A 20,721-nucleotide genomic window follows, 5' to 3' on the forward strand; every position below is an offset into this window, starting at 1 on the left:
AAGTAGAATAACAGCTCTGCTGTTTTCTTGCTTACTTGTGATTACATCATTAGTATGATCTTCAGTTAGATTATTTGCCAAAATGATTTTTTGCCAAATAGTACAATATGTAAATATGCAAGCCAATTTAATTAGTCACATAAACTGCATTTCACTGAAAGTTACTAAGTAAATGAGAGTACCACTATAGTTCCTCCATGCTATATTATATTCGTCCCTCAACATACCTCATGTGATACCTGATTGACATATATGGACCAAAGTGTCAGTCTATATATTAAATAATAGTGAAACTTAATTTCATTTTTTTAAAGGTAACATACATTGGAAATAAAATATTTCTCATACACCAAGGGATTGTGTGTCTTTTACACTTTCTGATATCACTGTATTTCATATTGGAAAACACTGGAAAAAGTATGTTCTTAGTAGCCTGGCCTTAATTTGACCTTTCTTTATCTTTTAGTATTATCTTCAGATACTCCCTAACACAAGTTTTGCATTTTAACTAGGCTGATGGTGTGTCCTAAAACAGTATGTTGTATTCTGAATGTTCAGTATTTTCCCAATTCCTTGAAGGACCCATCTTAAAAAATTTTTTTCTTCATTTTATTTTAATAATAATAATAATGATAATAGTTATGTTTATTTATTTTGGGGGAGAGAGAGAGAGAATCCCAAGCAGGCTCTAAGCTGTCATCGTGGAGCCTGATGGGGGGCTCGATCCCACAAACTGTGAGATCATGACCCGAGTGAAATTGAGAGTCAGATGCTTGATTGACTGAGCCACCCAGGTGCCCATTCATTTATTTAATTTAGAGAGAGAGAGAGAGAGAGAGAGAGGGAGGGAGAAAACAAGCTGGGGGAGAGGGACGGAGGGAAAGAGAATTCCAAGCAGACTCTGTGCTGAGCACAGAGCCCAATGTGGGGCTCTTATCCCATGACCCCAGGATCGTGACCTGAGCCAAAATCAAGAGTTGGATGCTCAACCAACTGAGCCATCCAAGTGCCCTGAAGGACACATCTTTATCTCTTTTTCAGTCATTCACATACTTTCAGTTCTTTTTTTGATAACATATCATATGTACTGCTATTCCCCTCTCCTGTGACCATGATTAATTATCTGCTGATAATTCACAAAATTCTTTTCCACTGCACTCAGATCTAATCCAGAATTATTCTTTTCTTTTTTTTATCAGCAGCTTTTTTTTTTTTTTAACGTTTATTTATTTTTGAGAGAGAGACAGAATGCGAGTGGGTTAGGGGCAGAGAGAGAGGGAGACACAGAATCCGAAGCAGGCTCCAGGCTCTGAGCTGTCAGCACAGAGCCCGACATGGGGCTTGAACTCATGAGCTGTGAGATCATGACCTGAGCTGAAGTTGGTTGCTCAACTGACTGAGCCACCCAGGCGCCCCCAGAATTATTCTTAACACAGCCCTGTAGGCAGCCCAAAATTTGGTGTATTAATTGAAACCTGTTTGCTTTAGAGTACTGTACATGTCTTCCCTTTTTATTTTTTTTAAAGTTTAAGTAATTTCTATACCCAGTGTGAGGCTCAGACTCATGGTCTTGAGATCAAGAGTCACACACTCTTCCTACTGAGCCAGCCAGTCACCCCATGTCCTGTCTTTTTGGTGAAATTTTTCTTAATTGTGTATTGTTTCTGCCTTCAGTATTTTAGTATACCTTGCCTTACAGTTTTTGAGTCTGTGTTATCTCCTATTGCAAGATTATAAGCTTTCTGAGAACAGGAATTCTTATTCATATTTGTAAATCTTTTTTATGTTTAATCATTGTACATGAGATTGTTATGTAACATTTATTATTGGAGACTATGCATTATGTATTTGTGTGTGAGAAAACGTTAATGTGCAGATTATTGAACCCCATATTCTGAAACAATGTAATTAGCAACAAATAAACTCCTACTAAAAATAGTTTTTAATAAATGGCCCATGAATTTGTGTTTTTATATTTTTTGGCTTCCATTAGTCTGTATAATGATTCAGTTGATACTGAATTTCCTCTCTAACCCAGAGTACTTTTATAAATTATTCCTTTATAATTGACCTGTGTTTTATTTGAGTCGTATTAATGATTCAAACATTTAAAATTTTAAACTTTATTTATTTTTGAGTGAGAGACTGAGAGAGTGAGCAGGAGAGGGGCAGAGAGAGAGGGAGAGAGAAAATGTCAAGCAGGCTCCATGCTGTCAGCACAGAGCCCGATGTAGGGTTCGAACTCACAAACGACGAGATCATGATCTGAGCCAAAACCAAGAGTCGGATGCTTAACCATCTGAGCCACTCAGGTGGCCCTCAAACATTTAAAATTTTAAATTGTTTGAAAAATTAGATCAACTAGTTGTTGATTCAGGGATTTTGAATGTATAGGTTAGATTCCTAAAGCAGTATCTTTATTTTATTTAGAACACTTAGTAATTTTTGGAAAACACACTAGTTAAAATTTTGCAGGTAGGACAGGTTTATTACAAGGAAACAATGGGACAAGCCAGAAAGATGTGTATATATGTATGGATTTCTAGGAAGGGCTTTTAGTTGGAAGGTTCAGCTATGTTAAATGCCTTTGAGGGGTCAGGTAAGTTAGGACACAATATACTTTTCGTGGTTTCATGGAGGTCATTGGTAGCTTCAATGAGATATTTTAATGGAGTCAGATGCCAGAATGTGATAGTAAACAGGGAATGACAAAGTGAAGACAAGTGTGTAAGTTAACAGTTTAAAAAGCCTGTTTGTGAAGGGAAGGAGAAGATGTAGGATCTAGGATGGGTTATTTAAAGAGAAAAGTGAACATGATATTATTTTGGTAGGAAGTTCTTGTAGGTTCAGGTAAGATATAGGAAATAGGTATAATAAAATTCCTGAGTCACGACGTAGAGCACAAGTAGAGGTTTAGTTGTTGACTGGAGAAGGGTCGTGTGTTCCTCTTAGATGGGAGGGAAGAATGGAAAGGAGGTCCAGATGTAGATGCTGTTTTTATAGGAGGGGCCTGATATCAGGTAATTTACCCTAATGCCCTCATAGTGTTTGTTTTAAAAGCATTTATCAAGGGCACCTTAGTATGATGTAGGAAAACATTTCAAAGATGTAACTAATAATGAAAGATCACCTAAGCTACTTAGTTAAAAAAATACAGATTCCAAGGACTTGCCTTTAAAGTTTCTGATGCAGTAGATCTGAATTATACAATGTAGGGAAAGGATACAATTCCAGGCAGGATGAAAAACATTTAGAAAGGTATGGATTTTGAAACACTATAGCAGATTCAGGCAATAGCAAGTCCTCTTCTAACAACGATGTTTGAAAAGTGATATAGTACTGAAAGTAAGGTTATGTAAAGCACTTTGTGAAGTACCTGACATAATATACATAATTTTTATTATTATAATTAGTATTCCTATATTTTTTATTTTTATAATGATTAGATACTTCATATTTGTAGTGGTTAATGTGCTTGATTAGAATTTTGCAGTGAAGTAAGTGTAGAGAATGCACATAAGCAAGCTGTAATTTATGGTTTTATTTTCACAGGATTTTCTCTCTTCTCTCAGCAATACTACATTTGGGTAATATCTGTTATAAAAAGAAGACATATCGGGATGACTCCATAGATATCTGTAATCCTGAAGTTCTGCCTATTGTCTCAGAATTATTAGAAGTGAGTGATTATATTTTCAGTTGTCATTTCTCAAATACTGGGGTAACTGCTCACTTTTAATTTTGTGTAACTATTTGGTTAGGTGTAAATGGGTTAATGCTTTTTATTATGGTGTTTCTTGGAAAGATGGAATTTTTGCTATTACCAGAATCTCTAAAAGGCTTGGGTTTTCTTGCCTGTCTCCCTTTGGCCAGATATCCATAATCCCTCAATTTGCTGGATAGGATCAGTATTTCGCTGTAGACTGTATCATGTTCTAAGCCATTAATAGTGTTTCTCCCTCTATATTTGAGATTTGTTTCTCATACTAAGATTTTGGTTAGATTATTTATTTGAAGATGGAATATCTGGATGAGTGAAGAGAAAAGGGTACTTACCTTTTTTCTATTCATGTCTAAATAGGAGCCAAAGGTCTTAATTTCCTACCATGTTTCTTCCTATAATCAAGGTCTTTATTGCCTCATTCTTCCGGGAGTGATGATTTCCCATGTTTTCCCAGCTCACTTCTCATCTTGCCAGATTCATCTCAAAATCATTTTACAGGCCTTCTCGTTTGACAGAGCAAGGAAATACATGTGTGTTTACTAATCCATGTATAGTCACATACTACAAATGTTTTTATATATCCATGTATATCTATATAAAGGTAAACCTGAGGTCATACTGATGTTTCTAACTAATACATTATCACATGTATCATCCTAGCCTTCTCCCCTTGTATAGAAACTCCCACTTTAACAATAAGGAAGCTATCTCCTACCATCTGCCATTCATTTATTTAATTATTCAATTTCAGTATACAGTTGACCCTTGAACAATGCAGTGGTTAGGGATGCCAGCTCTCCTGGGCAGTAAAATAATCTGTGTATAACTTTTTTAAAAAAATTTTTTATTTTTAAAAATTTACATCCAAATTAGCATATAGTGCAACAATGATTTCAGGAGTAGATTTCTTAATGCCCCTTACCCATTTAGCCCATCCCCCCTCCCACAACCCCTCCAGTAACCCTCAGTTTGTTCTCCATATTTATGAGTCTCATCTGTTTTGTCCCCCTCCCTGTTTTTTTATTATTTTTGTTTCCCTTCCCTTATGTTCATCTGTTGTCTCTTAAAGTCCTCATATGAGTGAAGTCATCATTTTTGTCTTTCTCTGACTCACTAATTTCACTTACATAATACCCTCCAGTTCCATCCATGTAGTTGCAAATGGCAAGATTTCATTATTTTTGATTGCTGAGTAATACTCCATTGTGCATATATATATATATATATATATACACACACACATATACACATATATACATATACATGTGTGTGTATATATACACACACACACACACACACACATATATACATACACACACACACCACATCTTCTTTATCCATTCATCCATCGATGGACATTTGGGCTCTTTCCATACTTTGGCTATTGTCGATAGTGCTGCTAAAAACATGGGGGTGCATGTGTCCCTTCGAAACAGCACACCTGTATCCCTTGGATAAATACCTAGTAGTGCAATTGCTGGGTTGTAGGGTAGTTCTATTTTTAGTTTTTTGAGGAACCTCCATACTGTTTTCCAGAGTGGCTGCACCAGCTTGCATTCCCATCTGTGTATAACTTTTAACTCCCCCAAAATGTAATAGCCTGTTGTTGACCAGAAGCCTTATTAAACAGTTGGTTAATACATATTTTGTATGTTACATCTATCATATACTGTATTCTTACAATAAAGTAAGCAAAGGAAAAGAAAATGTTAAAACCATAAAGAAGAGAAAATACATTTACAGTATCGTATTTATTGAAAAATACCCGCATGTTAAGTAGACCCATGTAGTTCAAATCCACGTTAAGTGTCAACTGTCCATGTATGGGAATGTACATATATGTATGTACACATACACTGATATGGGAAATGACTATCAACTAGAGTATGGTGTTCCTTCTGCTTTTAGTTTTTCTGACTCCATTCATCCAGAATTAATTTAGGTTAGCACCTTTTTCTCCCACTCCCTTCGTTTAGGTTGTTTCATATATTTGTCATACAGTTAGATTTTCTTGTCATGGTCTGCATTCTTTCCTAGGATCCCTCAGTGTCTGAAATAATTTTCTAAAAAATTTGTTCTTTGTACTTCATGGGTTATGGCAAATGCATAATGTCATGTTCTTCCATTATGTTACTATTGGTATAGAATAGTTTCATTCCTAAAAGCCTCTTGTATTTCACCTGTTCAACCCCTCTCCCCAAACTCCTAGCAACCACTGATCTTTTTACTATGCCTGTAGATTTGCCTTTTTCAGAATGTAACATAATTGAAATTATATAGAATGCAGCCTTTTCAGACTGATTTGCTTCACTTAGCAGTATGCATTTAAGATTCATTCATATCTTTTTTGTGACTTGAGAGCTCATTTCTCTTTATTGCTGGGTAATATGCCATTGTATGCATGTACCGTAATTTGTTTATTCATTCACCTATTGAAGGACATCTTGGTTGTTTACATTTTTTTGCAGGTATAAATAGCCTGCTTTTTTATGTTAAAATATTACTTATCTTTCAAATTTTGGTTCATTTGCCTCTTCATAGAGATTAACCTTATTAAATGCTGTAAGCTGACTCCATCAGGATAGAACATTTGTGTCTGCTTAGCCTAATTTAATTTTGGTTTTGTAGCAGAAAGTTATTTAGTGGTTGGTGTTCATTATAAGGCGGCAGTGCTTTTTGAGGGCAATGGATGCCTCTTTCTTATTTATCTAACCTTAGAATGCTTATTTTGCACGTGCCTGGGTGTTGCTTATTAACTTAAGTGAAATTAGTCTGGCAGAAGGGGCAGAAGAGGATACACGGAGTTGAAACTAGACTCATTCCTTGAAAGAAGTTTTACTAGGATGTGGAGTGTGGTATTTGAAGGTGGTAATTTTGAATGTCATGAGGTTGACAATAGGTGAATGAATAAACAATTTCAGTCAGGCATTTTAGGTGATATTTTAGTCAACATGTAGTCAATAAAAACACTTATGAACAGGTTCTAAGAATGGAGGTTTGGTAGTAAGTAGGAAGAAGTTATCTTCAAAGTTTGAGGAGCTATAGAAGTACTGACAGGACCTACCATAGTATCATGCCTGTATTTAGTTCTTAGAAATTATTTTTAAGATGATTTCCTGTAATTGGTTAAAATTGGTAATAATAATTGCAACCTTAAGGCTTTTGTTGAGATAGAATTCAAAGATAGGAACAGTAACTGGTTTAATTAAAATATAAACTCTTTAGTTAAGATTTTAATTTAATTCTTCTCCTCACAGTGGTTCAGTTCAATGATAACTTTAGATTTATTTTTTTTTTAACTATTAATGTTTATTTATTTTGAGAGAGAGAGATGGAGAGGGTACAGAGAAAGAGGGAGAGAGACTTTTAAGCAGGTTCCATACTCAAGCTGGAACCTGAGGCGGGGCTTGATCCCATGAACCATGAGATCATGACTTGTGCTGAAATCAAGAGTTGTACGCTTAACTGCGCCACCCAGGCACCCCTATATTTATTTCTTTGGAGGAAATGTTTCTGAAATAATGATTTAATTTTATTTTTTTAATTATTTTTTGTAGTTACCTCAGGGAGCAATGAATATTTTCAGTCATCTGTTTACTAAATTCTATTTGGGATATATACTTGTCAAATTATTGAAAGGTGAACAAGCTTCAGTAGATTAATTGTAGAGCATATTTTTGAGCACATTAGAACAATCATCATTATCAAAAACTGTTCAGTTTTTAGCAGGTTTATGTGTTTTGAATATGTTTTAACATCTGTTAAAACAATATAAAGAATGGGTTTTTAACACACATATCAGTTTCTCAATTATGTGAATATGAGAAACATTGTAGACTAGTTATTGAGCTATTCATAGTTATTTTGTGTTAATAAAACTAATTTTTTAAATTAAAAGTCATATGTACAATTAAGGATATTTGGGAAATTACAGAGATGGCTGATTAAAGTATCGTGAATTCAGTCATTTTCTTCAGGATGTTTATCAAACATAAGCAAGATTTGTGTGTTTTGTGTGATTGTGCATATGTGTGTAGATCTGTGTACGATCATTATTATTACTAGGTTTTAGTGCCAGTATTAAGCCAGCTCCTTAAACTGAATTGTGTAGTTTTTTATCCTTTCAAAATGTTTTCTGCACTTAAAAGAAGAATAATTAGCCAAGAATAATATGTTCCTTAAAAATTTGAGAGATATCAACCCTATATTTGTGATCAACAATATTTGTGTCCTTCCTGTTTGTTTTTCGTTAATTTTTTAGGATGTGTTTTTCTAGGAAATCATATATTGATTAAATGTTTAAAACTTTATTTTGCATTCTTTGTAAGTATTCTGTTAATGTTTAAAAACATTTTCTCTATTTTGTTAGGTTTCTGTTTGTATTTCTTTTTATAATTTTTTTTTAAGTTTATTAACACTGAGAGACAGAGATAGCATGAGTGGGGGAGGGGCAGAGAAAGAGGGAGAAAGATAATTCCAAACAGGCTCCTTGCTGCCAGTGCAGAGCCTGATGTGGGGCTTGAACTCATGAAACTGCAAGATCATGACCTGAGCTGAAACCAATAGTGAGATGCTTAACTGACTGAGCCACCCAGGCGCCCCTCTGTATTTCTTAATGTTTTTTTGATTTGGTAAAAGTTGTCTTTCATTTCTTATTTTGAAATAATTGGCCTTTAGATTTATTACTTCTGCCATTTTACTTATTATGTATTAATTTCTGTTTTAATATATCTTCTTCATTTTTCTCTGTTAAATTATGAATGGTTTTCTATATACAATATAATAAATACCTGTGTACTCACAACCGTACCCATGTAATAAAATACTGCATATAATTGTAGCTCATTTTGTACTCTGCCACACCATAAGTAAACACTATTATGAATTTGGTGTTTATAATTCTCATTTTGTTTTTATATTTTCAGAATAGATGGATGTTTACATAAAGAATATATAGTTTTTAGGGCACCTGGGTGGCTCAGTCGATTAAGCGTCTGACTTGGGCTCAGGTCATAATCTCACGGTTCGTGGGTTTGAACCCTGCATCAGGCTGTCTGCTGTTAGCTCAGAGCCTGGTGCTGGTTCGGAATCTGCGTCTCCCTCTCTCTCTCTGCCCCTCCCCCACTAACGCTCTGTCTCTCAAAAATAAATAAACATAATAAAAATTAAAAAAAGAATAGTTTTGTTCTACATATTTTTGTACTTTATATATGTAAATGTTTTAATGTATCATTCTAAAACTTGACTTTCTCATTCTATATCCTGTTTTTGAGAATTTTCCATACTGATTTAAATATTCTAAATGATTCTTTTTAGTTGCTTTATAAAATTTCATTATATGAGTAAAACATCTTTTTTAGTGGAGATTGAGATTTGTAATTTTTCATTTATAGATAGTATTATGATAGACATTTTTGTACATGTGTCCTTGTTAACATGTGTGGGAATTATTCTATAGTCCAAGGAGTATAATTTTTGGGTTATGGTATACTCACATATATAGCTTACTGATACTGACAGATTATTTCTATAGTGGTTGTACCAGTTTATACAAGTGTATGGAACTGAGTTTTGCTCCACATTGTTGCCAGCTTACGTTTGTTTGTTCCTTTAAAAAAATTTCTTGAGTCTACTGCCTAGATCATTTATTTAATAATACTCACTTTTAGTAATAATTGCTTAACCTCACCAAACAACAGTGGTTTTTATCACATACGTTTTTTTCTTAGTTTTATTAGCTTTGTCATATTTGCATAATCTGGCATTGTTTAATTTTTGTTTTTCAAACTATTTTAAATATAGCTAAAAGCTTGAGGTCTTTTATTTAAATTTTGGTTATTTATTTGTAGTTTTTCTGCATTTTGTAAAGATAATGGTCCTCAAATTTTTTCCAATTTGTTTTGAATTTGAAGATTGAGCAGTGGATGCTCCAAAAGAAGGTATATTTCCTTTATGGTATCGTCACATTAAAAAAAAAAAACGATTGATCTATCATGAATTGCTGGTGGTAGGGTAATGCTTCACTCTATTGTTTTGTAACTCAGTTTCTCTTTATAATCAAATCTTTTTTGCTTTTTATACTTTATGTCATACTGTCTACATAAAATTTTGTGAGTGTTTTATCTTTTTTATGTATGGATGCTTTTATAAAATGCCCTTGTTTTGCCATTTCATGATCTCAGTGTGGCAAAAATCAGCAGTCTGATAATACCAAGTATAGTCAAGGTTTGAAGAAATAGGAATGCTCATTGCTGATGAGAGAACAAATTGGTGAAAATCACATGCAATAGTTTGGCAATATCCTTTAAAGATGAAAATGTGTATGCTACAACCTAGTAATTCCCCTTTTAGGCTTGTACTTCAGAGAAACTCTTGAACTCATATGCAAGAATATTCACTTCAGTTTACTTCCTAATAGTGCAAAATGGTGGATAGTGTAAACTCCTACACGTAGGATAATGGGTTAAACACTGTAGTAATTTATATACTGGGAATCTGTACAGCAGTTAAAATGAATAAGCTTGATGTAAATTATTAACATAGATTCAAAAACTTAGGGGCAGTATGATGCCATAGATTTAAGAGTTAAATAAACTTGGCAGTATAATGTATTTATGAATACATCTAATATATATAACGTCAACTGAACTGAATGATACTGAACTTAAATGATGACATGTCAAATTCATGATCATATTTGCTTCTAGAGAGAATGAGAACAAAGGAAGCATTAACTTTCTTTTAAAGTTTAAATGTGCAAATAAATATCAAACCTCTGAAACATAAATAAGTACTCACTGTAATGCTTTTCGAATTCAAGAAGTGTTCTCACTTTTTAGTCCTTGCCTGCAAGTTGTGGCATTATTGTTGACCATCTTAAAATGTTTTTTTGCACTATTCTGTATTTTCCATATTCTGCACAAAGAAACATGTTTTTTCATTATGGTCAGAAAGAAAACTTTAAAAAGACACATCTGTCTTACGCCCCTTCTCTTTTTGGAGGTGGGCACTGGGAAGTGGGGTGAGTGGAAAATTTAACTTTTACCATGGCCAATATTTAAATTACCCAATGTATTGTCTTTGTTTTTTCGATTGTATATTTGCTAATCTCATTAAGCATTTTTTTTCTTTATTTGGCTTTTCAATAAATACATTGTCATAAATCTTATACATTGAATTTACTTTTCTGTTGTATAGGTTAAAGAAGAGATGCTATTTGAAGCATTAGTTACAAGGAAGACTGTGACAGTGGGAGAAAAACTTATTTTGCCGTACAAGCTGGCAGAGGTATGAAAAGATTTTCTTCTCCTTTTTTTCTATTTTTTCTTTTTTTTTTTTTTTTAATTGAGAGAGATTGTGAGTGGGGGAGAGAGAGAGAGGACAGACAGACAGACTGGGAATCTTAAGTGGGCTCCATGCTCAGGGCAGAGCTGTCCTTATGATCCTGGGATTATGATCTGAGCCAAAATCAAGAGTTAGAAGCTCAACCAACTGAGCCGTCCAGGTGCCCTTGAATAGATTTTCTTGAGATCAGAGTACTCTGAACAGTTTTAGAAGTTTGAGTTTGTTCTTTCTTTTAACAGAATGAAAATAACAAAAAAGAGTATTGATTGAAATATCTTCTGAGCCCTTGAAATTTGGTTGTGAATTTTCCCTTAACTTGAAAACTTACTTGAATGTGATTTTAAGCAGTAGGCTTATATTTTTCTCAGAGATCTTAATTTGTTCACCATTCTTAAGTTTTATATTATTAATATAGGGTGAACTAGATAGTTACAAATGAGCAGTATTTGATCCAGTTGATTATTTCTTCTTCAAGCAGTTTCTTATCTTCTAGTACATCATACTTTTCTGGTTCATTTTTTCATTGTTGGCCACTCATTTATAATTCTTTTTGTTTGCTGTTTCTTTTCCACCTGACTTCTAAAAGATGTAGTGCTCCCTACACAGTCCTTGTCTTTTATTCTCTATATTCCTTATCTAGGTTCTCTCACCTAGTCCCATGGCTTTAAGTATCATCTGTATACTGAGTATTGCTGTCTTTGCCATTATAATTATAATAATATACTATTCAGGTGTGTATGAGTGGGAAAATTATTGAAAAGCATACTATTTTATAGTACAATTTAATGAAAATGATGAGAAATGAAACTATGACAGTTATTATAAAAATAGGACAGGAATGTGAGATTAGAAGACACAGAGGTGGGGAAATAGTAATAGAACTATTTCTATCTAGAGAATGCTTTTTAGGCTGACATTGATCTATTTATACCATCTTTTCGGGTCCTTCTAAATGTACCTTCAAGTCTGTATTTCTTCATTATGTCATGTATCTTATGTCATAGTCTCCCAACTTTTAGAGCTCTTTTCTTTTTTTTTTTTAATTTTTTTTAATGTTTATTTACTTTTGAGAGAGAGAGAGAGAAAGCAGGGGAAGGGCAGAGAGAGAGGGAGACACAGAATCTGAAACAGGCCCCAGGCTCCGAGCTGTCAACACAGAGCCTGACACGGGGCTTGAATTTGCAGACTGTGAGATGCGGACCTGAGGTGAAGTTGGATGCTTAACCAACTGAGCCACCCAGGTGCCCCCAAAAGCCAGACCTTTTACAGGGTTTTGCCCTTCTTTTTGCATAAAGGTTTAGTACTTTTTATATTTTGTTTTACAACTTTTTTCAATATAAATATTTCCTTATGTTTATTTACATTTTTTAACTTAAAATTGAACTTTCTCAGATAATTTTTATAGCTCCTGACTTATTTTTGTTTGCATTTGTTTAGTGTATTTATTTAGTAAATATTTGAAAATCTTATTTGTGTCCAGAAATGTATTAGGCATTAAAGGTAAAATTAAGGAGCAGTTCTTAAGAATTTGTGTATTTTAAGGGGCAGCTGGGTGGCTCAGTCAGTTGAGCATCCGACTTCGGCTCAAGTCATGATCTCACGGTTTGTGAGTTCGAGCCCCACATCGGGCTCTGTGCTGACAGCTCAGAGCCTGGAGCCTGCTTCGAGTTCTGTGTCTCCCTCTCTCTCTGCCCCTCCCCACCCCTGCTTACACTCTGCTTTCTGTCTCTCTCAAAAATAAATAAACATTAAAAAAATTTAAAAAAAAAAAGAATTTTTGTATTTTTTTTGTTTTTCAACGTTTATTTATTTTTGGGACAGAGAGAGACAGAGCATGAACGGGGGAGGGGCAGAAAGAGAGGGAGACACAGAATCGGAAACAGGCTCCAGGCTCTGAGCCATCAGCCCAGAGCCCGACGCGGGGCTCGAACTCACAGACTGTGAGATCGTGACCTGGCTGAAGTCGGACGCTTAACCGACTGCGCCACCCAGGCGCCCCAAGAATTTTTGTATTTTAAGAGCAATGGAAAGTTCTTAAAATGTTATCAACAAAAAAGGTGTCTTTGATTATTTTTTTAAAGGATCAGTCTCACAACAGTTTAAAGAATTAGAGGAGAGTGTATTGGTTTTCTATAATTTTGTAACAATCTTAGCAACTTAATGCAACACAGATTTATTTTCTGACAGTTTCCATGGATTGGCAGTCTGGGCACAGGTTTGTTTTGTCCTCTGCTCATGGTTTCACCAGGCTGAAGTCAGGATGTCTGAAAAGGCTGTGATCTCATCTGTGACTCAGCATCCTAGTTCACAGGTTGTTGACAGGATTCAGTTCCTTGCAGTTATAGGATTGAGAGCCCTAATTTCTTGTTGACTGTCAGGAGCCATGCTCATCAGAGTCTACTTGTGGTCCTGTATATAGTATAGCAGTTTGCTACTTCAGAGGCCAGCAAGGGAATCTCAGATGGAAAGGCTCAGTCTCTTTTAGGAGATTTCTCTGGATACTTTCTTTGATTAATTAAAAAAATCAGCTGATTTTGGGCCATAATTATGTCTTTTAAATCCCTTTGTCGGGTAACAAGATAGTTACTGGAGTGAAATTCATCATATTTACAGTCCTGCCCATGCCTAACAGGAGAGGGTTATTCAGAATGTGTACACAAGGGGATGGGAATCTTGAGGACCATTTTAGAATTCTAACACAGAGGACAAGAGTGAATGTGGAAAGATGAGTTGAGGAGAAAGAGGTTTATTGCTTTGTCTAAAATGGTGATATATTGATAGGGAGAAATGGATATTTAAAAAGAAAGAAATTTAGATGGTAAAATCAACAGCATCTGGTAGTGATTTGCTTAATGGGAAGCAAGGAGAAAGGAGATGTTAAGGATAAATCCTAATTTTCTCCTTCACCCAACTGTAAGAGTATTGGTACCATTCACTGAGATAGGAAACACTCGATGAGATCTTGTTTGGGTTGGAAAATGTTAATTGGCATATGGGTTTATTGAGATTAAGCTGTGAAAGGACCACATTTCAGAAAAAAAGGGCTAAAAGTATATTGGGAGTTATGGGGTAAATAAATAAGTATTATGTTGGTATAATTTGGTATATCTGGATTCTGTCTGACTGTTACTTTATAAAAATAGTGGTTGTTTAATGTAAACCATAAGTAGATGGGTTGTAGTTTTTAATTTAATATGAAGGTCTGTCTTCTCACTAAAAAATTCAACCCATTTGTATATTTTATGCTAATATGTTTTCTTATTCTGTGTTTTTGCGATTTATGCTTGTGTATGTAGTTTTAAATCTTTTGGGGTGCCTGGGTGGCTCAGTCGATTATCTCGCAGTTTGTAAGTTTCAGCCCCACATTGGGCTCTCTGCTATCAGCAACAGAGTCCACTTTGGATCCTCTGTGCACCCCCCGCCCCGCCCTTCCTTCACTTGTGCTCTCTCTCAAAAATAAATAAACATTAAAAAAAATAAAACTTTTTACTTTTGCTAAGTTAGATCAGATTGTCTTCATTTTGCACTCTGGGAAAAATTGAATGGTTATTCTCCCTGTATATTCTATTTGATTTTTTTGAATTTTAAAGATAACTTGCCTAAGTATAGAATTCTAGGGTCACAGTCCTTTTTCTTTCAGAACTTATAAATGTTTTCCAAGTATTTTCAAGTTTCTGGTGTTAAAGGTAGAGAATTTGATAGCCATCTTTTCTTTTCTTTGCAGGTAATGGTTTAGGTAGTTATTTTTTGGTCTAGAAACTTGAAACTTTTTTTATTCACCAAAACTGAGAAATTAATTCATCATTTCATGTGGTAGATTGTAGTATTGTCTACATTTTATAAATGCATAAGCTGTAGCTTAAGAGTTTCAAGTATCTCGGTCAAGGTTACACAGCTAGAATAAGTAGAGAAACTGGGATTGGATGATAGCCTAGCTTTTAATCATTATTCTCTATTTCCTCTAAAGGTTAGGACAGATATATAAATATGTACCTGATTCAGCTTCAAAATAAGTCCCTAGATAGCAAATATATGTTATTAGGACTTATATTCTTCTAACTACTAGGACTCAATTCTCTATGATATGTGTCCTTCCTTTTTAGCCTGTAGTGCTTTCTAAATGTTGAATTTTTTTTTTAACTAATAGATGTTATTTTTTTACAATTCTGGACTTACAGAAAAATTGAGCAGATAGTACAGAGGGTTTCCATAAACTGGGGAAAGTTTGAAGTGAGGGGAAATATAAATTGTATTACTCCATAATGAAACCATTACTCTGGTGATGGAGAAACCCTAAAGGTTAAAATGGATGACAAGTTGAAGACGACTAGGAATGTCATTGTTTTGATTATGTTTTAAGAGTCTGACTCCGACTAGGATTCCACAGATAACTATAACTGATGCCTGTTTTCCAACAGATTTATTCCTCTGCTTGGAATAGTAAGTCTACCTTCGTAGACTCCACAATGTCTGGCAAAGTTCATTTGTTTGTAAACTTCCTATAATATCTTCTTTACTAGATAAAATGTATACCCCAATTTTCAGTAAAACTGTTTAGAACTGACCTATATTTTGTTTCTTGTACCTTTTAGTCTACTTTACCTGAGTTGGACTAGGTAAATGAGTATATGTATATGGAAAACTTCAATTATAGGCTATTTATGTTGACAGAAAATTAAATTTCTTATTCAGGATAAGAATTCTTGGATATTTCTTGATTGATCGAGAGAAAAACACACTTTGTTATAGTATCTTAGATTATTGCCATTTTCATTTGTTCTCCAACCCTTTTTCTTTTTTTTCAGGCTGTGACAGTGAGGAACTCCATGGCTAAGTCTTTATATAGTGCCCTGTTTGACTGGATAGTTTTTCGGATTAATCATGCACTTCTGAATAGTAAAGATTTGGAGCAAAATACGAAGGTAGACATACACTACATTATTATATATTTTTCTTGGAAAGCTATTTTAATAAAATAATTAAAAGATGAAATTTAAAAACACAGAATTATGTAGAGTAATAAGTAAGAATCTGTGTTTATATGTATTCCCTGCTCTTTCCTCTTTATGTCTGTTTTTATAGACATATAAACCCTGTTCAAGGAAACTACTGTTCTGTTGTCTTTCCAGACCTTTTTCTTATGTACATTTCTATGGATATAGACTATACAGAGTTGCTTTTCAACATAAAAATAGAATTATGCTATCTGTATTGTATCTAACTTGTATTTTTTTACCTGGTATGTCTTGAAATATATCTGGACCTTATTATTTTTAATAACTTTGTAATATTATATAGTATGTATACCTGTATACCATAAATTTCCCCATAAAAATGTTGCCTTTTTTTATTGTTAGAAATGATGGTGTAACAAATATTCTTTGTGCACATTTCTCTAGGATAAAATCCTTAAAGTAAATTGCTGGATTAAAGAATATACATTTTCAATTTTTGGTAGCTACTGCTAAATTGCTTTTCAAAAAAGACTACACTCCACTGGTAGTGTATGAAACTGCCTGTTTCCCTACACCTTTACTCATATTGGATATTATCAGTCATTTCATCTATGCATCTGATTAGGAGGAGTATCCCATTTTATTGTCTGTTTTTTCTTTTTTTTTTAAAAATTTTTTTTCAACGTTTTTATTTATTTTTGGGACAGAGAGAGACAGAGCATGAACGGGGGAGGGGCAGAGAGAGAGGGAGACACAGAATCGAAACAGGCTCCAGGCTCCGAGCCATCCGCCCAGAGCCTGACGCGGGGCTCGAACTCACGGACCGCGAGATCGTGACCTGGCTGAAGTCGGACGCTTAACCGACTGCGCCACCCAGGCGCCCCATATTGTCTGTTTTTTCAATGATAGATTAAAATTGAGCATCTTCTCATGTTTTTTCATTATTTCATTATATATTTTGCCTTTTTGTTACTTCTTTTTTGGAGTCATTGTGGATATTGCAGAGACTTATAGTTTGATACATATTACAAATATTTTCTCTTAACTTTTATGTTTTATTTATGTTATATATCTGGGCCTGTATTTTTTTTTTTTTTCTTTTTAGAGAGCCAGTGGCCAGGAGGTAGGGAGAGGGAGAAGGAGAGAAGGGGAGGGAGAGAATCTTAAGCAGGCTCCACACCCAGGGTAGGAGTTCAATGCTGGACTCAGTCTCACAACCCTGAGATCATGACATGAACCAAAATCAAGAGTCGGATGCACAACTGACTGAACCACTTAGGTGCCCCTGGCCCATATGTTTTAAGTTTTTGTGCAGTTAATTCTGTCATTCTTTTCCCTTATTTTCCAGAGTTGTATTTATTTTTCTTACATAAGAATGCATCTTTCACCCCAAGATTATAAAAATATTTATTCTCATACTTCTAGAATTTAATTTTTTATATTCAGGTTATTTATCTGGTTGGAATTTATTTATTTATGTATTTTTTAAGATTTTATTTTTAAGTAATCTCTACACCCAATGTGGGCTCAACCTCAACCCTGAGATTAAGAGTCACCTGCTCCACCAACTGAGCCAGCCAGGTGCCCTTGGAATTTATTTTTCAATATGGCAGATTTTAGATATTAAAATTATTTTAAATCCATTTTTATTTCTCAGCAACTTTATGGAATAGTCTGCATATTCAGGGTAATTAAAAATATCATCTTTATTACTTAATTCTCCTGTCTTAAATGTGTAATTGCTTTTATATTAACTTTTTGTGATTTGAGTAAGCCCACAGCCATAAAATTAATTGTAATAGTTATCTAATTTACCAAATTGACATATTTTTAAAGTTCATTACTTTCACTGTTTTTCATAAGGGCTTAGAATCAAAGAAAATACTTTTTTTTAAGAGAGAGAGAGAGCATGAGTAAGGGAGAGGGGCAGAGGGGAAGACAGAGAATCTTAAGCAGGCTCCATGCTCAGCGCTGAGCCTAGTGCAGGGCTCGATCCCATGACCCTGGGATCATGACCTGAGCCAAAATCAAGAGTCGGACACTCAGCTGACTGAGCCACTCAGTTACCCCAAAGGAAATATTCTTAATGGAGAATTAATAAATCTCTCACTATTTATCACTCATGACATTAGTTTGCCCAGTGGCTCTCTTAGCAGTGGTGGAGAAAAGTTGTTTTCATTTAACCAAAATTGTCTTGCAACTCTATTTTAAGAATGAGGTGAGGTGGTGAGAAAAATGTTGGTTTGGGGGCATTAGAGCTGAATCCCTATTATCCATAGTAAGAAGTTAGAATATAATTTGTAGAAATAAAATATCAAGACATAGATGAATGAGCACTTGTATACTGTACTCTACTATTTTATACCAAATAGCTAAAAGATTTGAGTGTGTGGATTTTAGGGAGCAGAAGTTGACATTGAAGAAGGGATTGCTATTTTTTGTTACAACCTTTTAGAACTTTTTAACATCATGAACCTTGTATAATTTTTTTGATGAAAACTAAAATTTGAAAAAACCATATTCTGATACCCAGCTTCATTTTTAGTTTGCACAAGGCTGATGAAACATACTTCTTAGTTTGGTTTGTGAAGCAGAATTCTGTTAGGCTTTAGAAGTCAAAACAGTGGAACTTGCATGGTGTTCTTTGCATAAACATGAATAATCACGAGCAACCTAGCTTTAGGTTATTTTTTACTTCCCCATTGGTGGTTCTTTCTATTTCCTTGTCTCTTGGAGTTTAGGAATTTCTGAGATTGAGGTAACAGGTCACTAACCCTGCTTCAAGCATTTCTGTAAAGTAATCAATGTATTACATGTGTTAAAATTTTGTATGTATTTTTATAATTGGGATAAAAAGAAAAAAAATGAAGATAAAGAGAACTAAGATGCCCTTTATTTTGTGGAATATTTTGGTTGAACATTGGCCCCCCAGAATTTCCTCTCCACTGCTCTAGAAGAACTTTGAGCATTTTGTTACTTATTTTGTGAATATTATTTATGAAATAAATTTGAGCATTATTTTTTTTCCTGTTTTATAGACTTTGTCCATTGGTGTTCTTGATATTTTTGGGTTTGAAGATTATGAAAATAATAGCTTTGAACAGTTCTGTATTAATTTTGCTAATGAACGTTTACAACACTACTTCAATCAGCATATCTTTAAATTGGAGCAAGTGAGTACCTAAATTGCATGTATGCTTGTCTTAACCACTTAACCTTCACTCACGTGTATACACATAACATTTTTGAGTCATAGTTACAGGCATTTTAAGTCTTATACTTTCATGCAGATATTACAGTCTTCACATAAGTGTCAGCAAATTAATACTCAGAGCATAGTTTTTGAGCCATGTGATACAGGGTTTCCTATTTTTTTTTATAAACCTCAAGTAGATTCAATAATATGTGCTTGCTTAAGTATACCTTTCAATATAAAGATGCTTGGGTTTGGTTTGGTTTGGTTTGGGTTTCTCTTGATTTTTAATTGTTGCCATGTGCTTGGTCAATTTGTGTAATGCTAAATATACTTGTTTGATTGCTTTGGTCTCTTAGTTTCAATGCAGTTGCTTGCTTTGGTCTCTTATTTCTTTATCTGTGGGGTGGAGGAGCTTATTAATAGAATCTTGAATCAATTTAGAGTATGGATACAGAGAAATGGGATAGTTTACAGAGACCAAATAGGTAACTAGATATTTCTTGTGAAACACTCAAATTGATTTAGAGTTGAAAGTGCGATCCATCAGTTTCCCTGAGAATACTTAGAATAAATACAGGGTCAGAGAAAACGTGGTCTCTTTCTCCAAGCCAGATTTCAAGTTAGTAACGAGTTGAGTTGTGGCCAACAATTTCAGTTTGTATAGGAAGATACAAGCAGAAGCAGGGTTCACTTTGAAATGCTGAAGAAATGAAATGGACAAGAGGATGACAACACGTCTACAAAACAGAAAAAAAGAATCTTTCTGTCATTGAGGCTTTTTACATTGGGTCCTAGCTTTAAGCATATTTACCTTCTTAAAGGGTTAGGACAGTTGCACAAGCAGCACTAGTCCTGGCCATCTTGATGGTGCTTAAAATGTTTAGCATATTCAACCTTTTAGCTAGACTCTCTGATGGAGCTGTTAAAAGATAGTACAGTATTATTTGTTACAATGTTAGCTAACATTTATGTAGTACTACTATTTATCAGGCAGGTACTATTTTTATTCTAGTTGTGCAGATGATACCTAAGCCTAGTATTCAAACCTTAACACTCTGGCTCTATAATTCTTGCTTTTAAAAAGCTGAGCTGGGATTGATCTACTAGACTCAGTCTAGTGTTCTTTTTACTAGATCATGCTAAATTAGTTTTTAAATGGATATATGTATTGGAGGGGTAGAGAAATGTGTTTTGTTGACTGTGTGCTGTATTTTACAAAGCAAAGCGTCAGTTGCTCTCTGGATCATTAAACAGAAGAGTAAGTAAATTGCTTTTGAAGAAAAAAGGTATTCTCTTACAATTATTGAAATTATTCTTACCTTTTCTAAGTGTAGGTTAGACATGGAGGAGCCACAAGAAATACTTTGACTAGAAACATGTATAAAAACATGCCTCACAGTTCATGGAAAATGTTTTTGGGACTACTTGGCTGGGGGTGATCTTTATGTATTTGCTACTCTGAATATCATAGTTTTGGGCAATGTGGTGGAATTATGGATCAG

General features: G+C 34.3%; 1 protein-coding gene across 1 annotated transcript in view; it reads left to right on the forward strand.

Moving 5' to 3' along the window:
• Positions 1-20,721, forward strand: part of MYO9A (myosin IXA) — a 253,196-nt gene that overhangs the window by 47,577 nt on the left and 184,898 nt on the right. The window contains exons 8-11 of the mRNA XM_047074849.1: positions 3,553-3,679; positions 10,922-11,011; positions 15,874-15,990; positions 19,062-19,196. Of these exons, the coding sequence (XP_046930805.1) occupies positions 3,553-3,679; positions 10,922-11,011; positions 15,874-15,990; positions 19,062-19,196 (469 nt within the window). The remainder of the gene's footprint in view (positions 1-3,552; positions 3,680-10,921; positions 11,012-15,873; positions 15,991-19,061; positions 19,197-20,721) is intronic.

Source organism: Lynx rufus, unplaced genomic scaffold (assembly GCF_022079265.1).
Source record: "Lynx rufus isolate CCGP_SWC_20201006 ecotype Redwood Valley unplaced genomic scaffold, mLynRuf1.p SCAF_13, whole genome shotgun sequence".
In the NCBI taxonomy this organism is placed as follows: domain Eukaryota; kingdom Metazoa; phylum Chordata; class Mammalia; order Carnivora; family Felidae; genus Lynx; species Lynx rufus.